The sequence below is a fragment of the Leptinotarsa decemlineata genome, unplaced genomic scaffold (assembly GCF_025532065.1).
Source record: "Leptinotarsa decemlineata unplaced genomic scaffold, Ldec_3_MD MMD2_tig00000882_RagTag_RagTag, whole genome shotgun sequence".
Lineage (NCBI taxonomy): Eukaryota > Metazoa > Arthropoda > Insecta > Coleoptera > Chrysomelidae > Leptinotarsa > Leptinotarsa decemlineata.
In genome coordinates, this window is record NW_027412556.1 from 1,000,626 (window position 1) to 1,022,149 (window position 21,524).

The 21,524-nt window shown below is 34.8% G+C and overlaps 1 protein-coding gene across 1 annotated transcript; it reads right to left on the reverse strand.

The window, feature by feature from the left end:
• Positions 1-2,503: 2,503 nt before the first annotated feature.
• On the reverse strand, positions 2,504-19,771 carry LOC111511158 (venom dipeptidyl peptidase 4). Its single transcript, XM_074174731.1, is given in 16 exon segments — positions 2,504-2,719; positions 3,201-3,388; positions 3,391-3,411; positions 4,073-4,233; positions 4,989-5,183; positions 7,014-7,198; positions 7,486-7,699; positions 8,268-8,488; positions 8,971-9,195; positions 9,879-10,048; positions 11,731-11,924; positions 12,667-12,719; positions 13,842-13,916; positions 13,991-14,082; positions 16,381-16,525; positions 19,638-19,771. Coding segments are annotated over 16 exon segments (2,283 nt in total). The 5' UTR covers positions 19,647-19,771; the 3' UTR covers positions 2,504-2,584.
• Between the last annotated feature and the right edge of the window lie 1,753 nt (positions 19,772-21,524).

Sequence of the window (21,524 nt, forward strand, 5' to 3'; positions counted from 1 at the left end):
ATTTAAAGGGCATTATATTAGTCTTTGATATATTGAAAGATAATAAATTGGCATCACACGATTGATTAACTTTGCCTATATCATGCTCTACCCTAATTTTATTTATTTGTAGCTTCTGCTATGATATCTAATACAGTGTTTGGCAGTCTAAGGAAAATTTTGAGTAAGAGATCAGCCCATCCTGAAGAGTTTTTATTTTTTATGCTAGAGAGGTTTCAAACTAGTCAGGACTACATAAGCGCCTCATTACTTCAAATAACTGTAGCAAATTTCAACCAAATCGATGTGAGGGTATCCATGATATTTTATAAATACTTTTTCTTCAACTTCAACGCTCGGTATCTCAGAAACGAGTTCATAAGAACCTTTTTTCTTAAAACGGCCCAACGAATTACCCCCTGAAGTTTCGAACCGTAGTTGAAAAACACCCTGTATTTCCTTTTGTTCCGAAATAGCGAATCAAAACACATCAATCAAGAAAATCGTCGATAATGTCCTCAGACTTGGTTTTTGCTTTGTGTTTTGCGAAATGCAGCCAAATCTCTAGCTGCTTGTCAGAGATAACAAATGAAGTAGCACACGTTTCAATAAATCATGCATATGAGAAGCAGGTCATTAGTCAATAAGTTCAGAATCGGATGAATTTGGGCTGAGCAAAGATCTCATCGGAATTATGGAATGCCTCTAGACGAACAAAAAGCTGGTATTTTCCGTTGAAATTCTGTCGCTGGATAAGTTCCTCAATAATAATTCAATAATAGCTCATTATTCATATTACATTTATCTTCCTCTTCGACAAGTATATTTTGGAACTTCTGGGGTAAAATGAATTTATTGAAAACATTCTTCCACCAGAGCAAAAATCCTGTTTCTCGACGCGCGTTCATCAGGAGATGATTGAGATTACAGTTGTCTTGGTAGATGCGGAAAAGAAGGGTTTCGGCCTTGTACTTCTTCATCTTTCTAGAAAAAAAAAGTGGAAGCCTCCATAGAAAAAAAGAAAACAAAAAGTAATTAATTTCAAACTAGACTCTTTACAAAGATAGGTAGGCCATGCAAAGACGTAACTTTGATACACAAACTGGTATATGTTTTTTTCATTAACTATTCGGTCGTCAGCCGATATATATGACTGATCACTATTGAGGTTTCGTACTGCTGAAACATAATAATAATAATACTCGAGGGGATAACTGTGGCACCCCCGGAAACCAGAGGCACAAGGTCACCCATTCGTTTTATATGGATGATCCTAAACATCATGCCTGTGGAGAGAAGGATCTACATCAGTCCTTGAGGGTGGCGGAAGAGCCACGCATGCTACTAACAATTTCAAAATAAATTAAGTTTCGCAAAGCTTAAATTTCAGTTGTGTAGTAAGAATATCTCTATTGGGAGAAATTTGTCTGAGAATGTTATAAGATGATTCACAAAGACGTCTGGTATGTTTAGAAAATCTCAAATCAGAGTCAATCTACAAACTCCAAGTTTTTACTTTCAGATGTGGAGGGCAAAACATCATTTATGTGGATCTTGATGAGGTTAGAATCAATCTCCTTTTGGATTTGGGTCCAAATAACATACATGATGAATTTTTCAATCAATTCCAAGTTATTTCAGTAAAGCTTGATCAAAGTAAAGCTTTGATTTCGATTTGATTATCAGCAAGCTCAAGTTCATAGGCCGATCACAGAGGATCAAAGTGGATGATTACTCATGATCATCCATAATAGAAACAATCTCAGGTGTACCGCAGGAAAGTATTTTAGGACCCTTGATGTTTTCAGTGTTCATTTTTGATCACCCCACGTTCTTATCACATTGTCAAGTACATCTATACGCAGATGATATACAGTTATATTTGTCTTCTCATAACACCGATACAGAAAGTTGCGTGGCCAATATAAAAGGGGTGAAAGGTAGCCTTTGGCTAACCCTTTTCCTTTTATGTATAAATGTATTGTTTATTATTATTATCATGTGCTTATGAGATGTACAGTGAACTGACATCTTCATTTATGAGTTTTTGTGTTTGAAGGTTGTTTTCCGAAAATGATAGTTGAATTTGAGTATTACCAGCGTAGTAGACAATATTGCGAAATCCTATACTTTTGTAGAAATCCAAGATATAGATGTTGAATGAAAGAGGTCCAAGGCTGCAAACTTATGGAACCCCGAACTTGGTATTTAGAACTGCTGATTTGTAGTGATCAAGGCTGATACAGTGAGTTGGGTGTTTCAGAAAGATATTGATAAGATCTGTGGCAAACCAAAGTGATTTAGTTCCTTGCATAAAAGACTACGGTCTAAGGTATCAAAAGCTTTACTGAATTCCAATAAAACTAAATATGTAATATTATTTTTATCGGTTGCTTTGAAAATATCATCAGTTATGGAGAGGATAGCAGAAGTAGTACCATGTTGAGAATAAATATTACAATAAATTTGCCTTTTATCTAGTTTTGTATGTACATATAACTATTGATAAATGAAAAACATGCAGTACATACTTCCTATGAAATTCATTCATTTTATTCAAAACGACATACAAAATTATGACTATCATCTTAAAATTAAAACAACATCAAGTACCGTTTTCTTTCTTGTGTACAGTAAACTTGGCAGCGTCCTGGTCGAAACAGTTGGCCCAATATTTGTCTATAGTATGATATAAATGCTTAGAGACTCCGGATAATGAATGAGCTTCATCAGGGTAAGTCTGGAAAAAAAAAGATATTGTATTCTGAACTGTATTCGCTCGTTAGATGAATTCAGTGAATGGAGCCCAATACTCCAGGTAGTTTCGTTGGGTTGTATTTCAATTTTGTTGCCCTTCTTTCCTTTCTTCGCTTCACCGGTTCAGCGGGAATTGTCCGTTTTTCCACTTCATCAAAGTTCTCCATATATTGCGTATCTCCACGCTAGCTTGATTGAATGCGTCGTTGAACAACATATATGCAGCTTCTTTGAACTTTCTCTCATATCCGTGTTCCTCTCTGTGCATGACTTCAGCTTTGAACCACTTGATGTTATGTTGATGATTGCGACTCGCAATTTATGAAAGACCTTATCCGAAATTGCAGTTTTTTGTTAGAATAGTAACAGAAGTATGTATCTCATTTCAATATGACTTTCTTGTAACCAATTTGATATTTCTTAAGTAGTTCAGTAAACGCTATTATTATTATAAGTATTGTTACCTGCTGCCTGAAGTCGATATCAGCATACTTCAAAGCTTTCACTAGGAGCATTGAATTTTGATAATGTACGTTATCATCCCCACTTCCATGAATGATGAAATAATTCCTTCCTTCGAAAAGTTTTGCCATTCGGGTTACATCTGAATTATTATATCCTAGCTCGTTGTCTTCAGGGGTGGGCAAACCATATATCGCTCAGTGTAGATGCTATCTGAAAGACAAATATAAATAAAGAACAAGAATTATCTATTTCTATAAGACGAGAGAGTTTTCCGATCATATCAAGATCAAAGCATGGACGTACTCGAAAAGAGGTTTCTACGAGAAATAACATTTATGTATTTCCATCTTGATAATTATTATTTATATAATTAGTTTATAATGAATTATGTGTTTCTGTATACATTACTGAATAAAATAAATATGAACACGCTACGAAATGAAAAAATACTGAAAAGATAAATGAAAATTTCTATGTTTTTTACCACTTTCATTATAAAAGTGGTATAAAACATAGAAATTTTCATTTCTCTTTTCATTATGATTTCCTACCACGTAGTAACGGCTACATCCATCAATTTATTTAAAAAAAATACATTATCAATAGTACAGCTCTGCATGAGTAGATACTGAAAAGTAGATACATTGTCATGAAAATCTCACAAACAGTTTGTTAACTGTAATGGATGACATGCCAACTGTCACTTATCATCTGTATCTGTAGGGTAGGGAGGGTTTCGATAACAGAGTTGGCATCATCAGATGACAGTTTGAGTCATCTTCTGTTCAGTCATTAATTCATTCACTCATGAAAATAATCTTTTCTAAATCTAATACAGTGATTTTATTTAATTCAGGATATATTTCCTCACCGTAATATATGAAACTAGTAACGGGTGCAATAGCAAGTGCAAAATTGAAAACATGATCCTTATCTTTGGCTAAGATCCAGCTTGATGCAAATCCTCCATAACTCCAACCCCATATTCCCGTCTTCGTTGAATCGATATAGTGGAGACGTTCCTGAAGATACCTGTGACAAAAATGTTCTAATAACAAGGTAGTTGATTCAGTTTTCTCACTTTTTACTTTCAAAAAATCAGGTGAAATTTCCTTCTTTGGAGCAAAAATATAAATATGAATTAGAACTTGAACGGAAGCTCCAAAAATTATTTACATATTCTTTATTTAGTGGAACTTATGAAAAAATATATTAAAGTTACCAGCTGGGGTACCAAGTTTTGCTCAGGGACTTGATGTGATCTCATGTGTTAGTTGGAATGGAAGGAGAGACTTTGGATCATAAGGGATCCTGCTTCATATACACCTATCAATGGGTAGCTTCACCCATACATAGTTCAAATGGTTCATAATGATGCAAAACATTTGAGACTGTTCTTGAATGTTCCAAGATGTTCCAGGATGTTACAGAAGACTTCAGAATATTTCGTTATCCTCTAAAATGTTGTGGAATTATCTAGAGTACACTCAAGCTATTCTAGAACTGTCTCGGATTGTTCTAGAACTTTCTAGAAGGCAAACTTCAAGCCGTTCATGATGGGTCAGTCTCAGGGTCCAGAACACTTAACATTAAAACGGAAAAAATGTTGATGAAACCTAGCATAACTATACATGATAACAATTATGAAACTCTGACAATAAATTTTATCCAACATGCGTCTTGCTATACGGTAGCTCCATTAGTAACTGGTAAGTTTCTTCGAAAAAATATTACTTTTCCATTCCAATGGAATGATCTATCTTCAGTCTCACATTGCCAATACATACCTTGTTACGTATATCTGATCCTCTATCTCCACAGTGCCAAACTTTCTGTACATCTGGAACATTTTATTTTGACCGTCTCGTCCAGTGCCTCTTCCATCTATGAGTATGTAAATATATTCTCTATTAGTAACCATGTAGTATTGTAAAGCTGTGCTGTACGCGTCCAAAATTTGATTAGAATCGGGACCGCCGTATCTGAAAGATTCGTCTAATCAATTCACAGCCTGTCGTTCAAGCCGTGCACGTCGAAAAGTGAGACCTCGTTAATTCTCAGCTCGTACAAGTATAGACTTTTGGAGGTTGTCGTTCGAAAGGAGGCGACAGCTGGTTAATGAAAAAACAGACTTCAAAGATATTTTAATTCCAACTGAAAGGGTAAATTTGTCAAATTTGAGTACGATAAAACTCAGGCTGTTTTTTTGTTGAAAAACACATTGAAAATAATGTACACTGTGGAATATCATTAAGAAAATGTGATGTAATTGGTCGATACCTGATGATCACGCTTGAAGAAACTATCATATAGAAAAACCCTTGTTATGATTTCGTAAACTGTTCAGTGAAAGTCTCAGATTTGGAAGTCTGAAGGCCTTGGGGTAACGAACAAGTGGAGGCCCCTGAGAAGAAGAAGCATTCAGCCCATAGTAATGTTTTATGAATTTATAAAAAAACTCTTACATAACTGTGTCGGATAAATCAAAAATACTGAATCCAAGATATAGAGGTTTATTGTAATGTATTTCCACCCTATCCATATGAATGGCGAAAAAGTCCTCTGAGAAAATGTAAAGTGTTTTGAAATTAAAAGTTGTAAGGGAATTCGCACCAGTGGCACGTCTTATAGATTCCTAATGAGTCACAAGCCAAATATCACCCCAATTATCAAGGTTCTCCATTGTTTTTCCAAAAACGGTATTTGTTCTTGTAAAAATATTTTCACTATACACATTTTCAGCTCAATTTCTCACAAGGGTATTCAAGTCTACATATTTCTACATATCTACACGAGGAAAAGGGAACACGATAAGCCTCTTACATTTTTTTTGAAGGAAAGTGTCGTTTAAAAATTTTCATTCGACTGAATTCGTCGAATAATTTTTAAAATTTTGAGCTCAAAGAAGCGAGAAGCTGTAAAGATGACTGGCAGGGTCAACCGTTTTCCAGATGTTCCCACTTATTTTATTTCTCTCCAATTCAAACAAATTACAAATCACAAATAAAAAAAATCTTGCTACTGAAGTGCTTGATGAAATAGAAAATTGATAGTAAATGGAGACTTGTGAAAGTATTCTTAGAGGAAATGCAAAAAAAGTTCGATAGGAAACGTGAAAGCTGCTGAGCCGTCAAAATTTCGATATTTTTTTAATCTTCATTGTGGGACCCCCACCACCACCCCTCCCCTAAATCCCCACCTGCCTCCCCTAAATCGGGTGCTAGTGTCAAAATAAAATGTTTCTTGGATCACTGAGAATATTGAAACTCATATGAGATGTTTTTTCATTCCAGTTTTTCTTGAAAGAACAAAGAGGGATCTGTCTACTCAAATGCATTTAATGGAATCACGAGGATATCTGACTGGTACCTAATCCTTACTTGTTTTCCACCTTTGATTACGTGAGACTGCAAAGGGCTGAATTGTACCTTGTCAGTCCTTTGTCGCCATTAATAAATCTCATTTTACATTTTTTGTTTCCTGAACTTTCGTAGGGATCAAAAAACTTGTACCGGTCAGTTACCAGCATTATGAGCGACACTGGAATTCTCTGTCTAATATTTGTTGAAATCTGTTTAAAATATGTTTTTCCTTTGAACGGCTGTCGCCCCCTACGAACAACAACCCTCAGAAATCGAAATTTGTGCAAACTTAGGATTGACGATGGCTAACATTTCAACGTGCGATATCTAGTACGTATATGACCCTTATATGTAAAACTTGTAACTTCTAACTTATCACAAGAAACGAAGTGGAAATAGATGAATAAAAAATGATAGTTTTGAAATATTCAGAAATAATGTAATACTTACGTATTCACAACTGCTGGGTACTTTTTTAACGAATTTTCATTTAGCTTGGGTGGTAAAAATAATCGAACTCTAGCGGTGAAATTGTTGCTTATAGGAACTTCCATGTTTTTTACCACTGGCATTGATTTCAGTTTGAGTTTTTCTCTCAAGGGCTTGTTTTCCTCCCAAACAAAACTATCACTAGGCTAAAAATTAAAACTAACATGATACAGTAGTCTTCAGTGCTCGAAGGAAGTAATCAATACTTGTAAGTAAGTAAGTTTATTCAAAAATATCATTTGATGTCCATGTTGGTATTTTACGTCAAAATTTCATTTTAGTAGAAGTTATTCTGAGAAAAAAGTGAATGCTCAAAATATAACGTTACTTTCGATATGTTTCTGTGTAAGAACAATATTTGTTACTCACGAATTTTTTTTTATATTCACAAAATTTCGTAGAGTTTGTTTGCAAAACGAATCCATTAACTCACATCATTTGTGTTGACGATTACCAGTAGAGGTGGATTGGGCCCCAAACAAGTTTTCACGTAGTAAGAATAGTTTTTGCTGAAAGCAGCATCAGCAAAGGTACAGTTACTCCCATCAACAATAAAGCCGCATGTTAAGCATCCACTTTCTCCTCCTTCAGAAACAACATACACATGTTGTTGGGATGGTGTATCGGCCACTGTACCCTTGTAATATCTGAAATAACAGTTCGAACAGTTTTTTCGTTTTTTTTTTTTCTTCATATTACAATTTCAGTTTGGATGAGTATCAAATAGCGGTATTGGCTGAAAATGATATGAAAAATAACATGACGTCAGTGTTAATCCAATCCAACGGACCGCTCAAAATGGCGGACAAGTTTTTAAATGAAACCCCATGAAATAGATATCAAATGAAAGGAGGTCAAAAAAAAACAATTCAAAACTGCCGAAAATAGATGGCCGCCATAATAATTTCCTAGACTCATGACTCTCCAAAGGTTAGGAATAGTTATCGAACATGATACATTTGATATATACTCATATCAGAAAGCCATAGAAACCATAAAAATCGATATTTTTTAACTTTCTTCATTTCCATATGCGAAACATGTACAGTAGTACTTATCCCCTGTTTCTTAAAAAAAATTATTATCTTTATGTCTTCTTCAATGTCAACCACAGCGAAAAAGTACGGAGATCTTTTCTGTGCAGAAGTTTTCGTAGAATATTGAAGTATATAAAGATGTTTCCCATTTCAGGGGTAGCAATTTCAAATTACTTACATCAAACCTCGAGCTTCATCCCATCCATAAATAGATAAAACAACTAGTCTGCCATTAGTCAGTCTGATTTGTGTATTGGTATCGATGTCTGTAAGTACCAAATGATCGTATTTGTCGTCACCTTCGATTTGAGGTAAGATTTCTAGTCTCCTTTTCCCATTTTTGCTATATTTTGGGATCCGTGGTGTCAACCATCCCTTTTCTTCCTTGTAAGATTGTTCCTAAAACGTCAATGATTCAGAATGAATGAACTTATAGATCCCAAGTTCTTCAAAATGCAAAAGTATGTACTGAAATAGATCTGAACATTGGAAGTACAAGCGCCTATGTCCAAATTTTGCTTTTCGAAACTATGTTCACCATTTCACACTAATAGGTAGTGTTAAAGCATCAGTTTCTTGCCCACTTATCTGACAATGGTATTTCACATCATAAATTGAGAAAAAAAAATCATTGAGAATTAAAATCTGCTCCAATATCTCAAATGGTCATTCTTTTTTTCTTATCCTTATATCTATAGAATTTTAGATCATTGGAAAAAATAATGGAAAGTGACGCATTGTCTTCTGCTACCTGATTTTTAGCGGTGTCTTCTTCCCTTTGCGTGTTCTAATTTTTGATGATCTGTCATAAATCAGTTACTAAGTGTACCTCAATTCCTAACAATGAAGTTTTATCCAAAATATGACCATATTTCACCCACCTCAATACACGACCCATCCAATTTACATCGTATAATAATAGACTCATTCTGGACTCTGTTGGTGGAAATCATAGCCACTTCGGTGTCAGAAATCCACGTCATGTCATAGAAAATGTAGTCATTCGTGTCTTTGTTGTGGATTGTGGATGGGAACTGAAACTCAACTGTTTCCTTCGTAGTGAAATCATACAGGTAGATGGTGACAAGAGGGTTTGGTGTTCCTACCTGAAAGCAGTAAATTTTTTGTCATGAATTTGAAAATAAGTAATATTTGTATGAACAGAGATGTCTAACTAACGTTCCTTTCTACAAGTTCTACAAGTTCCGTCCTACAAGGACATAAATCAAGTAATCATAATGAATTTTAAGATATGACGTGAATGTTCATGTGGAGGTGTTTGTGGCGCATTTGTTCTCCATCACACATTCCATTCATCAAAATAATATAACGCCTCTAGTGTTTTCTATTGTCTTGTTAATATCTGCCGCAATGTTTTTCTTTATGATTTTTCATTCATCATTATTATTATACTATTATTTTTATAATTAGCAAATATGTTTTTTTCTTTAACGCTGCACACAACATGTATACCGCGATGGCAGAAATGTTGTTTTGTTTTTTTTTCTTTAACGCTGGCAGCCATGTTTTTCGTCAACGCTGCACATACTTTGTATACCTCCATGGCAGCCATGATTTTTTCTTCAATATAGCACACACCCTGTATAGCATTTGACTGATGTGTTTTGAAACAACACTCAAGGGCGCTCGATTCGTTATCTTTCAAACAGCGATAACGCCGCCGCAAATTGAGCCACACACATAAAAAAACACTGATAAGCCACTTCCGCCTCAGAATCCCAAGAATTAATTCTATAGAAAAAAATTCTTGTATCCTTGTATTACTCACTTTGGGGTACTTGAGTTGTGCCTCAGTGGGATACTGATTCTCCTTAGATCCTGGCTCTCCATAAATGGCATAAGAGAAGTTTTTCACGTTTGTATCATCAAATACAGCATAAGCTAAATATCTAGCTTCAGGAGAAAACCATGAGGCTGATGTGGCACTCAGTACTTCCTCTGAAATTAATTCACTGAAAAATCTTCTAATGGAACAACTATATAGAGGGCGTTCTAAGGAAAATTTGTCCCCTTCCTGGAATAAACGGGCGTGAATTACAAAGAATACATCAATTTTTGTTTCGAGAGATACAACTTCAACATGAAATTCATACCCGATAGTTCACCTACTTGCTAATAGCTGCTACAAAAGAATCCAAAGGCATGAGATCAGGTGATGTAGCTGGCTACTCACCTTTGTAATTTTATGAAATCTGAATCGATGTAATCGATGCGTTTCCATCATAAAATGAGGATTCACATCAGTAGTTGATACATTGCTCCAGTAACGTCAATTATGACTTTTTGAATTCACCATTCAATACAAAAGTGTACTCATTGAAAAACCCAAATGTTGGGCGTGGATTATTGAATTATTCAGGACGGAATTTGTGGTCATTCAAAATCTAAACACACTAGTTAACCGTCTTATAGATTGTCATTTATCGATTTGTAAACCACCTTAAACTGTCACTTGAACTGCTCCGTTTCTGATAGGGTAGAATTCGTCATGTTCTGTTCATAATAAAAAAAATGATGGACAATTTCGTTTCAATTAAGTGGCAGTGGCCAACTACCACTGTTTATTGATTTCGAAACCTTTGCAGAGTTTCATTGATTGATTTCAAGGTCAATCTCAGTTGTTGTACCGGTAGTTTTCGTTTGCAATAAATGTTTTTGTACAATCATGTCAAATATTGGAATGACTAGTCTAGGATATATTCAGATGGTGCAAACCGTTTTCTGATGAACGATTTCCTAGGCGTTGAATTGGCAAAATTGTCTAGTGGGGTGCCAGTTACATCGTCTGATCCCTCACCGTTGCATTTTTTCGATGTTGAGTAGAAAGTTTCCATTACGACTTCTGTAAATCCTCAAGAGCTGTTCCAGAGAATTGTTAGATAACAACGTTTTTCTATCCTAGAGGTGATAGAGGTGTAGAAGACATCTCCAATGATATACGGAGATCCGTAGTAGTAGACGGACGTGCCGATAACGTCCGTCCACAAAGATAGTATCTACACGAATGCCATGTGCTTTCGTGGAGCCTTTTTGTGTTGTGATGTATGTATCTATTATGTTAATTAAAATGTGTTAGATTTCATTATGATAACCCTTCGTTTACACCTGAATCCAAGCCAGGGTGTTTCGGACATCCACGTAAAGGGAGCCATGTATATGATTAAAGAAAATTTAAAGATCTCCTGAGCAGCAAACGATTTTCCAAAAGATAATGGGTTTATTGTAACAAAAAATATGAAAAAGGAAACGAGTTAGTGACATTGTTGAGAGCAAGATTGTTGCTCCCCCTGTCATAAACAGGGGCCTGGCCATATGCGCCCGAGTGGAATGCAACGGACATTAAAAATAGAGAAAGACAGAGAAGAAAAATGATATATTACTCCACACCCCCACTACATATAGGGCTACATATAGGGGTGTAGCTGTATCTCTCTTGAAACAATAACTGAAATTCCCCGTGAATTCTCGTTTTTTGAGTTGCTGGAAAGTCAAATTCTCGTTTGAACGCCTCACCATATATTTTTGAATAATTATATCCAATTTAATTTTCCTGAATTCTAGGTTCAGTTACTTCAGTTTTTCAAAATTTTTGATAGTCATCTATGTTTCATTTGACTCACCCTCGTATACCCAGTCAGCAACTCCACAATAAATTATTCCTTTCTTGCCGATCGTGGTAATAGCCAAAGGCTCGGAAACGATTGGAGAATCCAAATAATATATATTGTTGTCCTTTACGTAAATTAATCCATGTCCTTTGGGAGCGAAAGCAACCAGTTGTAGAGGTTCCAGTTTTGCAATGTCGTAATATCTCCTGATTAATTAATATTTTGAAAATGAATTGGTTGAATATAATGGAATTGAGGTTCTATGTATCGGGACATCTCGAGACATCAAGAAATAATTTACATAAATTATGAAATACTCAACTTCATTGAATATATCACATGGAATTCATAAATATATTGAAGGCTAAAATTAAATTCTTATATTTCGTTCATGATATATCCTCCTTTCTCTCCTGAATCAAAAAAAGTTTTGTTTGTACGAAATAATGTAGAGATATATACCGGTAATACTTTTTTATTTTCATCATTTCTGAAAGTAATCTCTTTTTTTTTCTTTCAGAAACAAGAAAAACGCTAAAATTTACTCTTCGTATCGTTATAATTCAACAAAATATGAAATGATTTGATTACACAGGCCATTTTTTTTCAGCTGATGCCGCTATTGCTATTTCAGTACAACGTCAGTTAAACTGAAGAAAAGATTTCTATTTTGAGAAAGTAGAATAATCTTTTTTCAGATCTAAAATTTCTGTGGTTTTTTTGAAATATTTGCCAGAAACTAAAATACTCGAATTTAGTTTTTTGGCTCTACTGCCTCCATTTCGAATGATATATTAAAAAATGATAATAATAAATAAGGACTTCTAGTTTTTTCATAACAAATGTGAAACAGTACTGAAAGTTCCTCTTTTTTTTTAGATCAGTCGCTTTGCTATCAGTGTTATCAAATATCATGGAGGTATTATAGTTATTGAAAACAATACTCACTCTTCCGCAATATCGTATATCTGATAAAGACTAGACGTCGAATGTCTGAACACCTAGAAAATAAAAATATTGATTTGCAAATGAATATTTGGATGCATGCAAATCTGACGTCGCGAAGATTATCAATATTAGTTGTCAACAAACACATATAACAACATGCAGTCAATGAAAAAGAAGGTGAAAGAGTAGTTCAGAAGTTAGTATTAATCTTGAAGCTGAGAGAAATCCCAATGTTATTACTTTTTTGAAGTGATGTGAAAAAACAATTCGTGTTAGGAATCACACGTTAAAAGGTAAGACCTCGTTAGGCCTTAACCCGCACAAGTTTCGACTTCTGGGGGTGTCTTTTGTAGGGGTGCGACAGCTGGTTAACGGAAACAACATATTTTAACATTTTATAACAACAAAAAATCATTTTCCAGCTGTAGCTACCAAAAATGTTCTATAGTGATTTTCTGAGCATTTCAAAAAATTAAATTGGTCAGAATAAGTACTTTTTTATTTCTACATCATACTCAAACTATTAAAACTAAGAAATGATCTTTGAGGTATCAAACGGAGAAAACTTCGAATTAAGAATTCAGCTTTGTATAAACATTCAATTTTTCTCAATAGTCTAATCAACAAGTTCAATATCATGAAAAATAGAGATAAAGGTCCTAAAAATATGAGCGATAGCTCATTCGATTCGGAATCACCTCTAGAAAAATGTTTTTGAAGGATTTTGGTGCAGGTAAAAATTTGAAATTGTTATTAACAAAATAATATTAGAAAAATGGTGTTTAGTTTTTCGTTAATAACTCAAAAAATATTAATATTTTAGCAATTTTGAAGGGAGCTCGTTAAAGAGGGGGAAATTTTCGATAAATAAGTTCCAATGGAAAAAGTATAGTATTCTACATGCGAAGAATGATTTACGGCGTTCTCCTTCGGACTCTATCCACAAACTTATCACTAGTTTGCATAATTATATTCATAAACTCCTTTTACTCTGTTTCAAGATTATAATAGCAACAATGACCTTGGCAATCTTCTTGGTGAATAATTTGCATTGCATTGAAACTTTCCCAAAATCGTATGTTGATCTTTTATTCTAAATCAGATTACTCTATTGAGTGAGAATTTTTCACTTCGTCACACACGAGAAAAAAGGAAATACTGATGAAAAGACTTACCGATGACATATTAAAACGAAATAGTGCATAGGATCGGTCAGGAGAGAAACTTATTTGTGGATTCGTGTAGTTGGCCTACAAAAAAATTAATTGCATACTATATCTCATTTGAACACAAATCAAAATATATAGAAGTTTTTCTTACTCACCATCACAGTGTGGTCCAACATCGTTTCTGTTGTATTTGTTCCTACATTATATTCATTGATTCCACTATTATTGATGAATATAAATGATTCGTCTAGAAAATGAACGACTAGTCAGGAGTCAAGATTTGAAACAATTGATTATATCGTCTGAGCTTTTTGATTTTCAGAAATTTATAGTTTTCAACAAAATTCACTCTTATATAGAAAAAGTAATCGGCATAAATCTAAATCCACGAAAAAATACCCCGTCTTAATAAATATATACTTAGTATATCGAGTGGTCCAACGAAAAGTATGCACCTTGCTTTTCTCCTTTTTTTGTAGCTTAACGCAAAAATGCTCGGACAGGTCAATTTTGCTTTTGAGAGGGACACATTTTAGATGTATTTTTCTACCTGTGCCTTCAACCCCCTAGCGAGGGTGAGTAACAACCCTAAAATTTTGAATGGAAAGTGGGGTCGAGTGATATGTCATTTGGAAGGGCACAAAATTTTCTTTGTAATGATACCTAATTTGTTGTATTTACTTGAATAGTTATAAAAAAAGCAAGAACATTCACTCGATATTTTTGGTGTTAATGAAAATGCGGAAAAAACGGCATTTTTATCATTACTACATTCCTCAATTTCTCTCGGGCGTTTTTTGGTTCAAATAACAACAGCAGATAAGTGTAGAAAAAGATTTTAGGCAAACGTTCATTGATTCAGTTCGGTTGCTTTTGAAATTATTTCAACTTTACTGTAACGAGTTGAAATTGTTAAACTTTATTATCAATATTATAGTTGTGCTAGACTTACTGCTCGCCTCTTTAATAACAGTCATCCCGGGAAAAATGTGAATGATTCGTACGTTGCCAAGTTAGTCCAAAAATTTGTCGATACCGGATCTGTCTGTAGTGTGAAACACCAGCCACGGAAACCGATCAGAAATGAAGCAGTGGAAGTCGCTGTTTTGGGACATTGAATTGGATCATACTCAAAGTACCCGTCAGCTTGCTGCAGCCTCAGGTGTCTCCCGTTCGTCCATAATACGGATATTAAAAGCCTATAAATTTCATCCGTACAAAATTAAATTAGTACAGGAACTCAATGAAGATAATCCTGGTAGAAGGCTGCAATTTTGTGAACAACTGAGCCAGCTACTAATTGATGATCCGCACCTATCATTCAACACGTGCTTTTCCGATGAGAGTACTTTTTTTTGAATGGAGCTGTGAATAGGCATAATTGCCGTTACTGGGATGACAGTAACACACACTTATTCCGAGTGGTCCTTACCCAGTACCCTCAAAAAATCAATGTCTGGTGTGGCATATCAGGTAGTCATATCGTAGGGCCACTGTTTATTCCTGAGAATTTAACTGGTGAGGTGTACCTGAACATGCTTGAAGATACAATTGATCCTCTCATAACAGAAATAATTGAAAATGACCAAAATCATAATGATGATCGGCTTCATTTCCAGCAAGATGGAGCACCTCCTCACTATGTTGCTCCAGTAAGAGAGTTTTTAGATGACCGGTTTCCTGGACGGTGGATTGGAAGGAGAGGCCCCATCGAATGGCCTGCCAGTTCACCTGATTTATCGCCTTTAGACTTTTTCCTTTAGGGACACTTGAAAAATAAATGTTTTGCTACGCAGCCCGAGTCCATAGAAGATCTTCGCCAACGAATTACAGCAGAGTGCATAAGTATAACACCTGATATGCTACAGAATGTTAGGAATAGATTTGAACAAAATCTGTATTATTGTATGGAAGCAAATGAGTCACATTTTCAGCACTTGCTGAAGTAGGATTCTACTAAGTCAATTACACATTTCAAAGTACTGGGTTATAGTTGTTTTTCTTCATAATACCTACATGTTTGAGTGAAATACAAAAATTAGGTATCATTAGAAAGATAATTTTGTGCGCTTCCAAATGATATATCACTCGACCCCAATTTCCATTTAAAATTTTAGGGTTGCTACTCACCTTCGCTACGGGGTTGAAGGCACAGGTAGAAAAAATACATCTAAAATGTGTCCCCCTCAAAAGCAAAATTGACCTGTCCGAGCATTTCTGCGTTGAGTTACAAAAAAAGGAGAAAAGCAAGGTGCATACTTTTCGTTGGACCACTCTGTATGTCACACAGTTTCATTCACATACAGATGTAATGAATTTTGACAGAAAAAAGTCAAGATCTCCAGTAAAATGCAAGATTTCAAAAAACAACAGAATTTCGAGAAAAATAGGATGATAGCAACGTCTGACAACAACGTGATTGGTTTATAATTCCAATTTTAGGAATTGATTAGACTTAACTTTTTTGATGAAGATTCGCAAACAGTGCAGTAAATTCTCAACGCAGTGAGAGCAGAAACGTATCTCTTGAAAACATATCACATACCTGAAATCCATAGCCCGGTCCAAGTTGTGGCTTTAAATGTTCCATTCAAGAATTCATCCAATTCGAACGGGCTCAACTCATCTTCTGTTTCCTTGATGAATCTTGCTTCAGATATTGAGAATATACAGAAAACTAAGTAAATATGCTGGAAAAAACAAACTTTATTGTAAACTTTCGAACCGATGAGGAAACGATATGAAATTATTTTTTTTTAAAGAGATCGATTATACAAAATAACAAATAACATTTCTTACAGTTCTTGAAAACTTCATTATTTTGAACTTTGATAGTTCGTTTGCTGGAGATAGACATATCTATGGAAATGATGTTATTAATATTGAGTTTTCATACAACTAATGTAACAAACATAGTGAGGCAATAAGCAGAAACTGTAGAGGTGAATGAAAGGAGTGTCAGCCTTAACATTCAAGATTCAGAAAGAAAAAACATATACGATACATACAGTAGTTCAAATGAACTGGGAAAGGAAAGTTTTGGAAATCAATTATTACCGAAATGAACTGTTTTCCAATGCTTATATCAAAGTAGTTGTTTCGGAAGGGTTGTTCTTCCAATTTGTGTATGAAAATTACTCTCTGCAAGATTTGCACATCTTTACAAAAATTCATTCTTAAAATAATTGCGTCATATGGAATTATCAGAAAATTTTTCATTCAATAAGTTGGTGTCCCAATGATCGAAACTTTGTGATGGTATCTCAGAACACAAAAAATGAAGGCAACTATGCTGACCTTGAGTGCTCAGATTGAAGTAACTCAGAATAAGCAGCACAAGAGATGTTTCGCAAAATCGAGTCAGCGAACAGAAGAGAACTAAAGTCGTGTATTATCTGCTTATTGATAAATATCGTATTCTTCTTCAGACTGATGGAAGTTATGAATATACAAACTGAAACTAAAGCACCAAGGTAGATCCTTAAGGAACACCTTTTATAACAGACTCTAAGGTGATACCATTCACTACAACTCTTCAATTTCGATTTAGGTGATCTTCTAACAGAAAAAACGCAATTTACAGAAGGACCAAGAGAGCTGATTATCGCATAGTCAAACCGAGAACATCGTATGCTTTAGCTGTGATAAAAACATCTGTCAGATTTAAATATTCCTAACTTCTCTTTATATTATGTTTGCATTGCACCCCCACAACTTCTTTTGGATAGCTACATCAAGAATAATACATCATTTCGAAAGTATTGTCCAGTGAAGTATTTTTCAAAATTTTCAAATGATTTGAATTGCACAAACCAAAACGGCGGTATTAGGATTAAATCTAGATGAACACCGAATAATTCCGAAAGAAGTGGAAACGTTAAAAATATTCAGTAATCACAGCTGGAGGTTCTGATTTCTGACCTTCTCACGACCAAGATACATCAGTTACTTCGCTCTGCACACCCTTGGTCGCGCCACAATTTTTTAAGAAGATAATATAACAAGTGTGATACATCATTCGAGTTACCTATTACACAGGCCAACGATGAAAAAACTTTTTTACTTAAAACACCTCATTATTCTGTTCTTTAGGGTGCTAAATCCAAATTTGAAACTTATTAAGCCGTTTTAACCTACCATTTTTTCACGTTTGCACATCATTATATTGAATTTTTTGATTTATTACAGAATTAAACAGCTTTTATATACTACAAATGAAATTGTAAAATGATTTGTGCTGGATGTAGAAGAGTAGGCAGCACTGCTGAAGCATATTTACTGTCCAGAAAATGGGGAATTATATTGTTCTGTTCACAGCTGATGTTTTGTTTACTGTCTCATCAAAATATCTAATCGCGGCTGTAAGAACTCTGCTGACAGTTTTTGTTATATTTGTGGTGAGTTTGTTATTAAAACACATCAAAGAAACATTACAGACTTTGTGAAAAAGGATTATTTCTTATGTTTTGGAATTTAACTTGGTGAGCAGGATAAATATTGGGCCCCGCATAAGGTATGTTATGTTTGTGTTGAAGAACTTAGAAAATGGTTATAAAAGGAGAAAAAAACCTTAAAGTACGGTGTTCTAATGGTATGGAGGGAACCTAGAAGAGTTCCAATGTGCTACAGCAAATATAGAGCCTAAACTGTTCACTCAGAGCCCAACGACTTAGTTAGGGATCTTAATTACTGGACTGGAGGCTGTTTATTGATTCTTTCAAAACTAGTTTAAAGCTGTTTTATTACACAATAGTAATGTTTTTTGTGTGAATGGGACAGTAAAGCATTGGTGCAGAAAGAACTGGCATGTGAGGGAGTCTTTAAAACCGGCGAGAAGGACATTCTCCGCAAAAAAACATGTAGATCCTAAAACATTCTCCTACCACCTCTACATATAAAGTTAGGCCTCATGAAACAGTTTGTAGAGGCATTGCCTGAAGATGGACCTTGTTTAAGGTATCTCTGTCAGAAATTTCCCAACCTTTCAGAGGCTAAACTCAAAGAAGGCGTCTTTGTAGGACCCGACATTCGAAAAATGATGTTCGACGTGAACTTTGAAACCACAATGATCATACATGAGAAAGAAGCATGGATATCATTCAAGCAAGTTGTTCCAAAATTCTTAGGAAATGCAAAAGACCCTAAATATCGTACCATTGTAGCTAAAATGTTGAAGAATTTAAAGAAACCAGGATGTTCGATGAAAGTCCACTTCGTGAACAGTCATCTTGATTACTTCCCGAAAAATTTGGGAGATGTTAGTGAGGAGCAGGATGTGCGTTTTCACTAAGAGATTAAATTGATGAAAAAACGTTACCAGAGCCGCTGGAAGATCAACATGATGGAGACTACTGTTGGTCACTTCACCGTGGAGCTCAACAAGCGACTCATCGCAGGAAAGGCTACACAAGAAACTTCAAAGAAAAAATAGATACCAATCCCATACGACCAGTGAAACCTACATCACAACACTGTATCATGATTTCAAGTAACCTACTGCATATAAAAACCATGATAGTGTTTCAATAATTTCACCATACACCGTAATATTTTGAATTATATAAAAAAGTCAATTTCTCAAAAACTATGGGTGATACAGAAAAACTAAGACCAGATTTGCATTCAGCACACAAATATCTATAAAAATCAACTATTAAAGCAAACAAAGTTTTCAAAAACATTTTTTTTGTTGGCCTGTGTTATCGTTCTTGAGCTAATTGCTAATAATCAAAAAACTATTCATTCACAAAGTAGGTACACTAGAAAACGTGTGTCAGTTTCACTTCCACTTGATGCACTCACCTTCACCATGGTTTTCAAGAAACAATGTTGAGTTACAAAACGTATTATGCACTTCTTCTGAATAAACAAATTATGTTTCAAATTAAAATTCTCTCACCTTCATTGTAGATGACATCATAATCACCGTGTTGCCTTATCCTCGATCGTTATAGTGAAGACGTGAATATGTTTTTATCTTATCTTTCGAATGCACAGGATTATGGAAATCAACTCACGATTCTGTTTGAATAAATTGTCGATATTATTGTTTTGATTATCCAATCGCGTGAAACCGACTGGTGAATTGAGTTTGGTATGTTTCCTCTATTCAAAATAAACTGCATTCCTCACTTGAAATTTGTCTCATCGTTATCGATAGAATACACAAAGCCATACTGACTTAATCTAAGGTTGACAAACTCACTTTGCGATAGCAAGATTTCTATAACCAACTAGCTGACTCGACGAACTCGTATCATCTTAGAGTCAATAAATTTTTGTTCGAAAGTGATTGATTAGGTTTCATGGTGACTTTTACTAGCTCGGACTTTCATTGTCTAATATGATTCTAATCTCTGTAAGAACAGATATAATTAAAATGAATAGCTAAATTACCAATTAAATTCAACAATGAAACGTGAAATGAAATTGCTTCAAAATGAATATAAGCAGGGAATTAAAAATTGAAGCATGGGAAAACAGATTCTGTGGACATATGTCAGGGCGTTCCACAGGGAAGTATTTTGGGACCATTATTATACACCATTCACACTAGCAACTTCTCTCTACACCTGACAAACTGTAAATACCATGTTCATGCAGATGACACGCAGCTATATCTTTCTTTCAAATTTTGTGATCTAGCGGAAGCTACGGACGGCATCAATTCTGACCTAAATCAATAACTGACCGTCACAAATAGTCATTCCACAACACAACAAAAAAAATATTTTTTGAATGTTTCCTACACTAAATTAGTCAATTTCTACTAATTTTGGGGTGATAAAAACGAAAATAACAATGAAAAATTTTTATTAGCTCTGGTTTTTGAGATACACAGTACTCAATCTTAAAGAGTAGTTATACTATACGTGAAAAATGAAAGTACATAAAACAATATTGTTATGTTTCTTTTAGAATATTTCAAGTACAAAATTAATAAAAAAAAAACATTATTCTTAGTGTTTTGACAAATAAAAGAAGTTTGTATTACCAAATCTCAATTAAGTCCATCCGATTCATTGTAAGATCGCTGTCGTTTAGCTTGTCTTTTATAAAACACTTCTGGAGCATCCCTACACACAGACCAGCAGTAGTCTGCAAGCATTGCTTCATTCCAACGGCCCTGATATCTCTATTCCATTAAGGCAATGTCTTGATGGAATCTTTCTCCATGTTCGTCACTCACAGCTCCACAGTTTTGTGGGAAGAAATTAAGATGAGAGTGAAGAAAATGAATTTTTAAGGACATGTTGCATCCAAGTTGGTGGTAAGCTTGAAGAAGCTCTTTAACCAATGCTGTGAAGTTATCATCTCTTTTGTTATCAAAAACCCATGTACATGTAAAGGCTTCCCAGGCTCTTTTTTCATTTCCTGTTAAAATCATGTCAAAAACAGGATCATTTACGATTTCACGGATTTGAGGCCCAATAAAGATGCCTTCCTTGACTTTAGCATCACTCAACCTGGGAAACTTTGCTCTCAAGTACTTAAAAGCTTGTCCTTCCTGGTCCATGGCCTTCACAAAGTTTTTCATTAGTCCCAACTTAATATGTAATGGGGGAAGGAGAACATCCTTAGGATCTACAAGAGGCTCGTAAACTACATTTTTCTCGTTAGGGTTTAGGTCTCGTGTAGGCCAGTTCATTTTTTTATAGTGAGATTTTCTATCCCGACTGTCCCACAGAC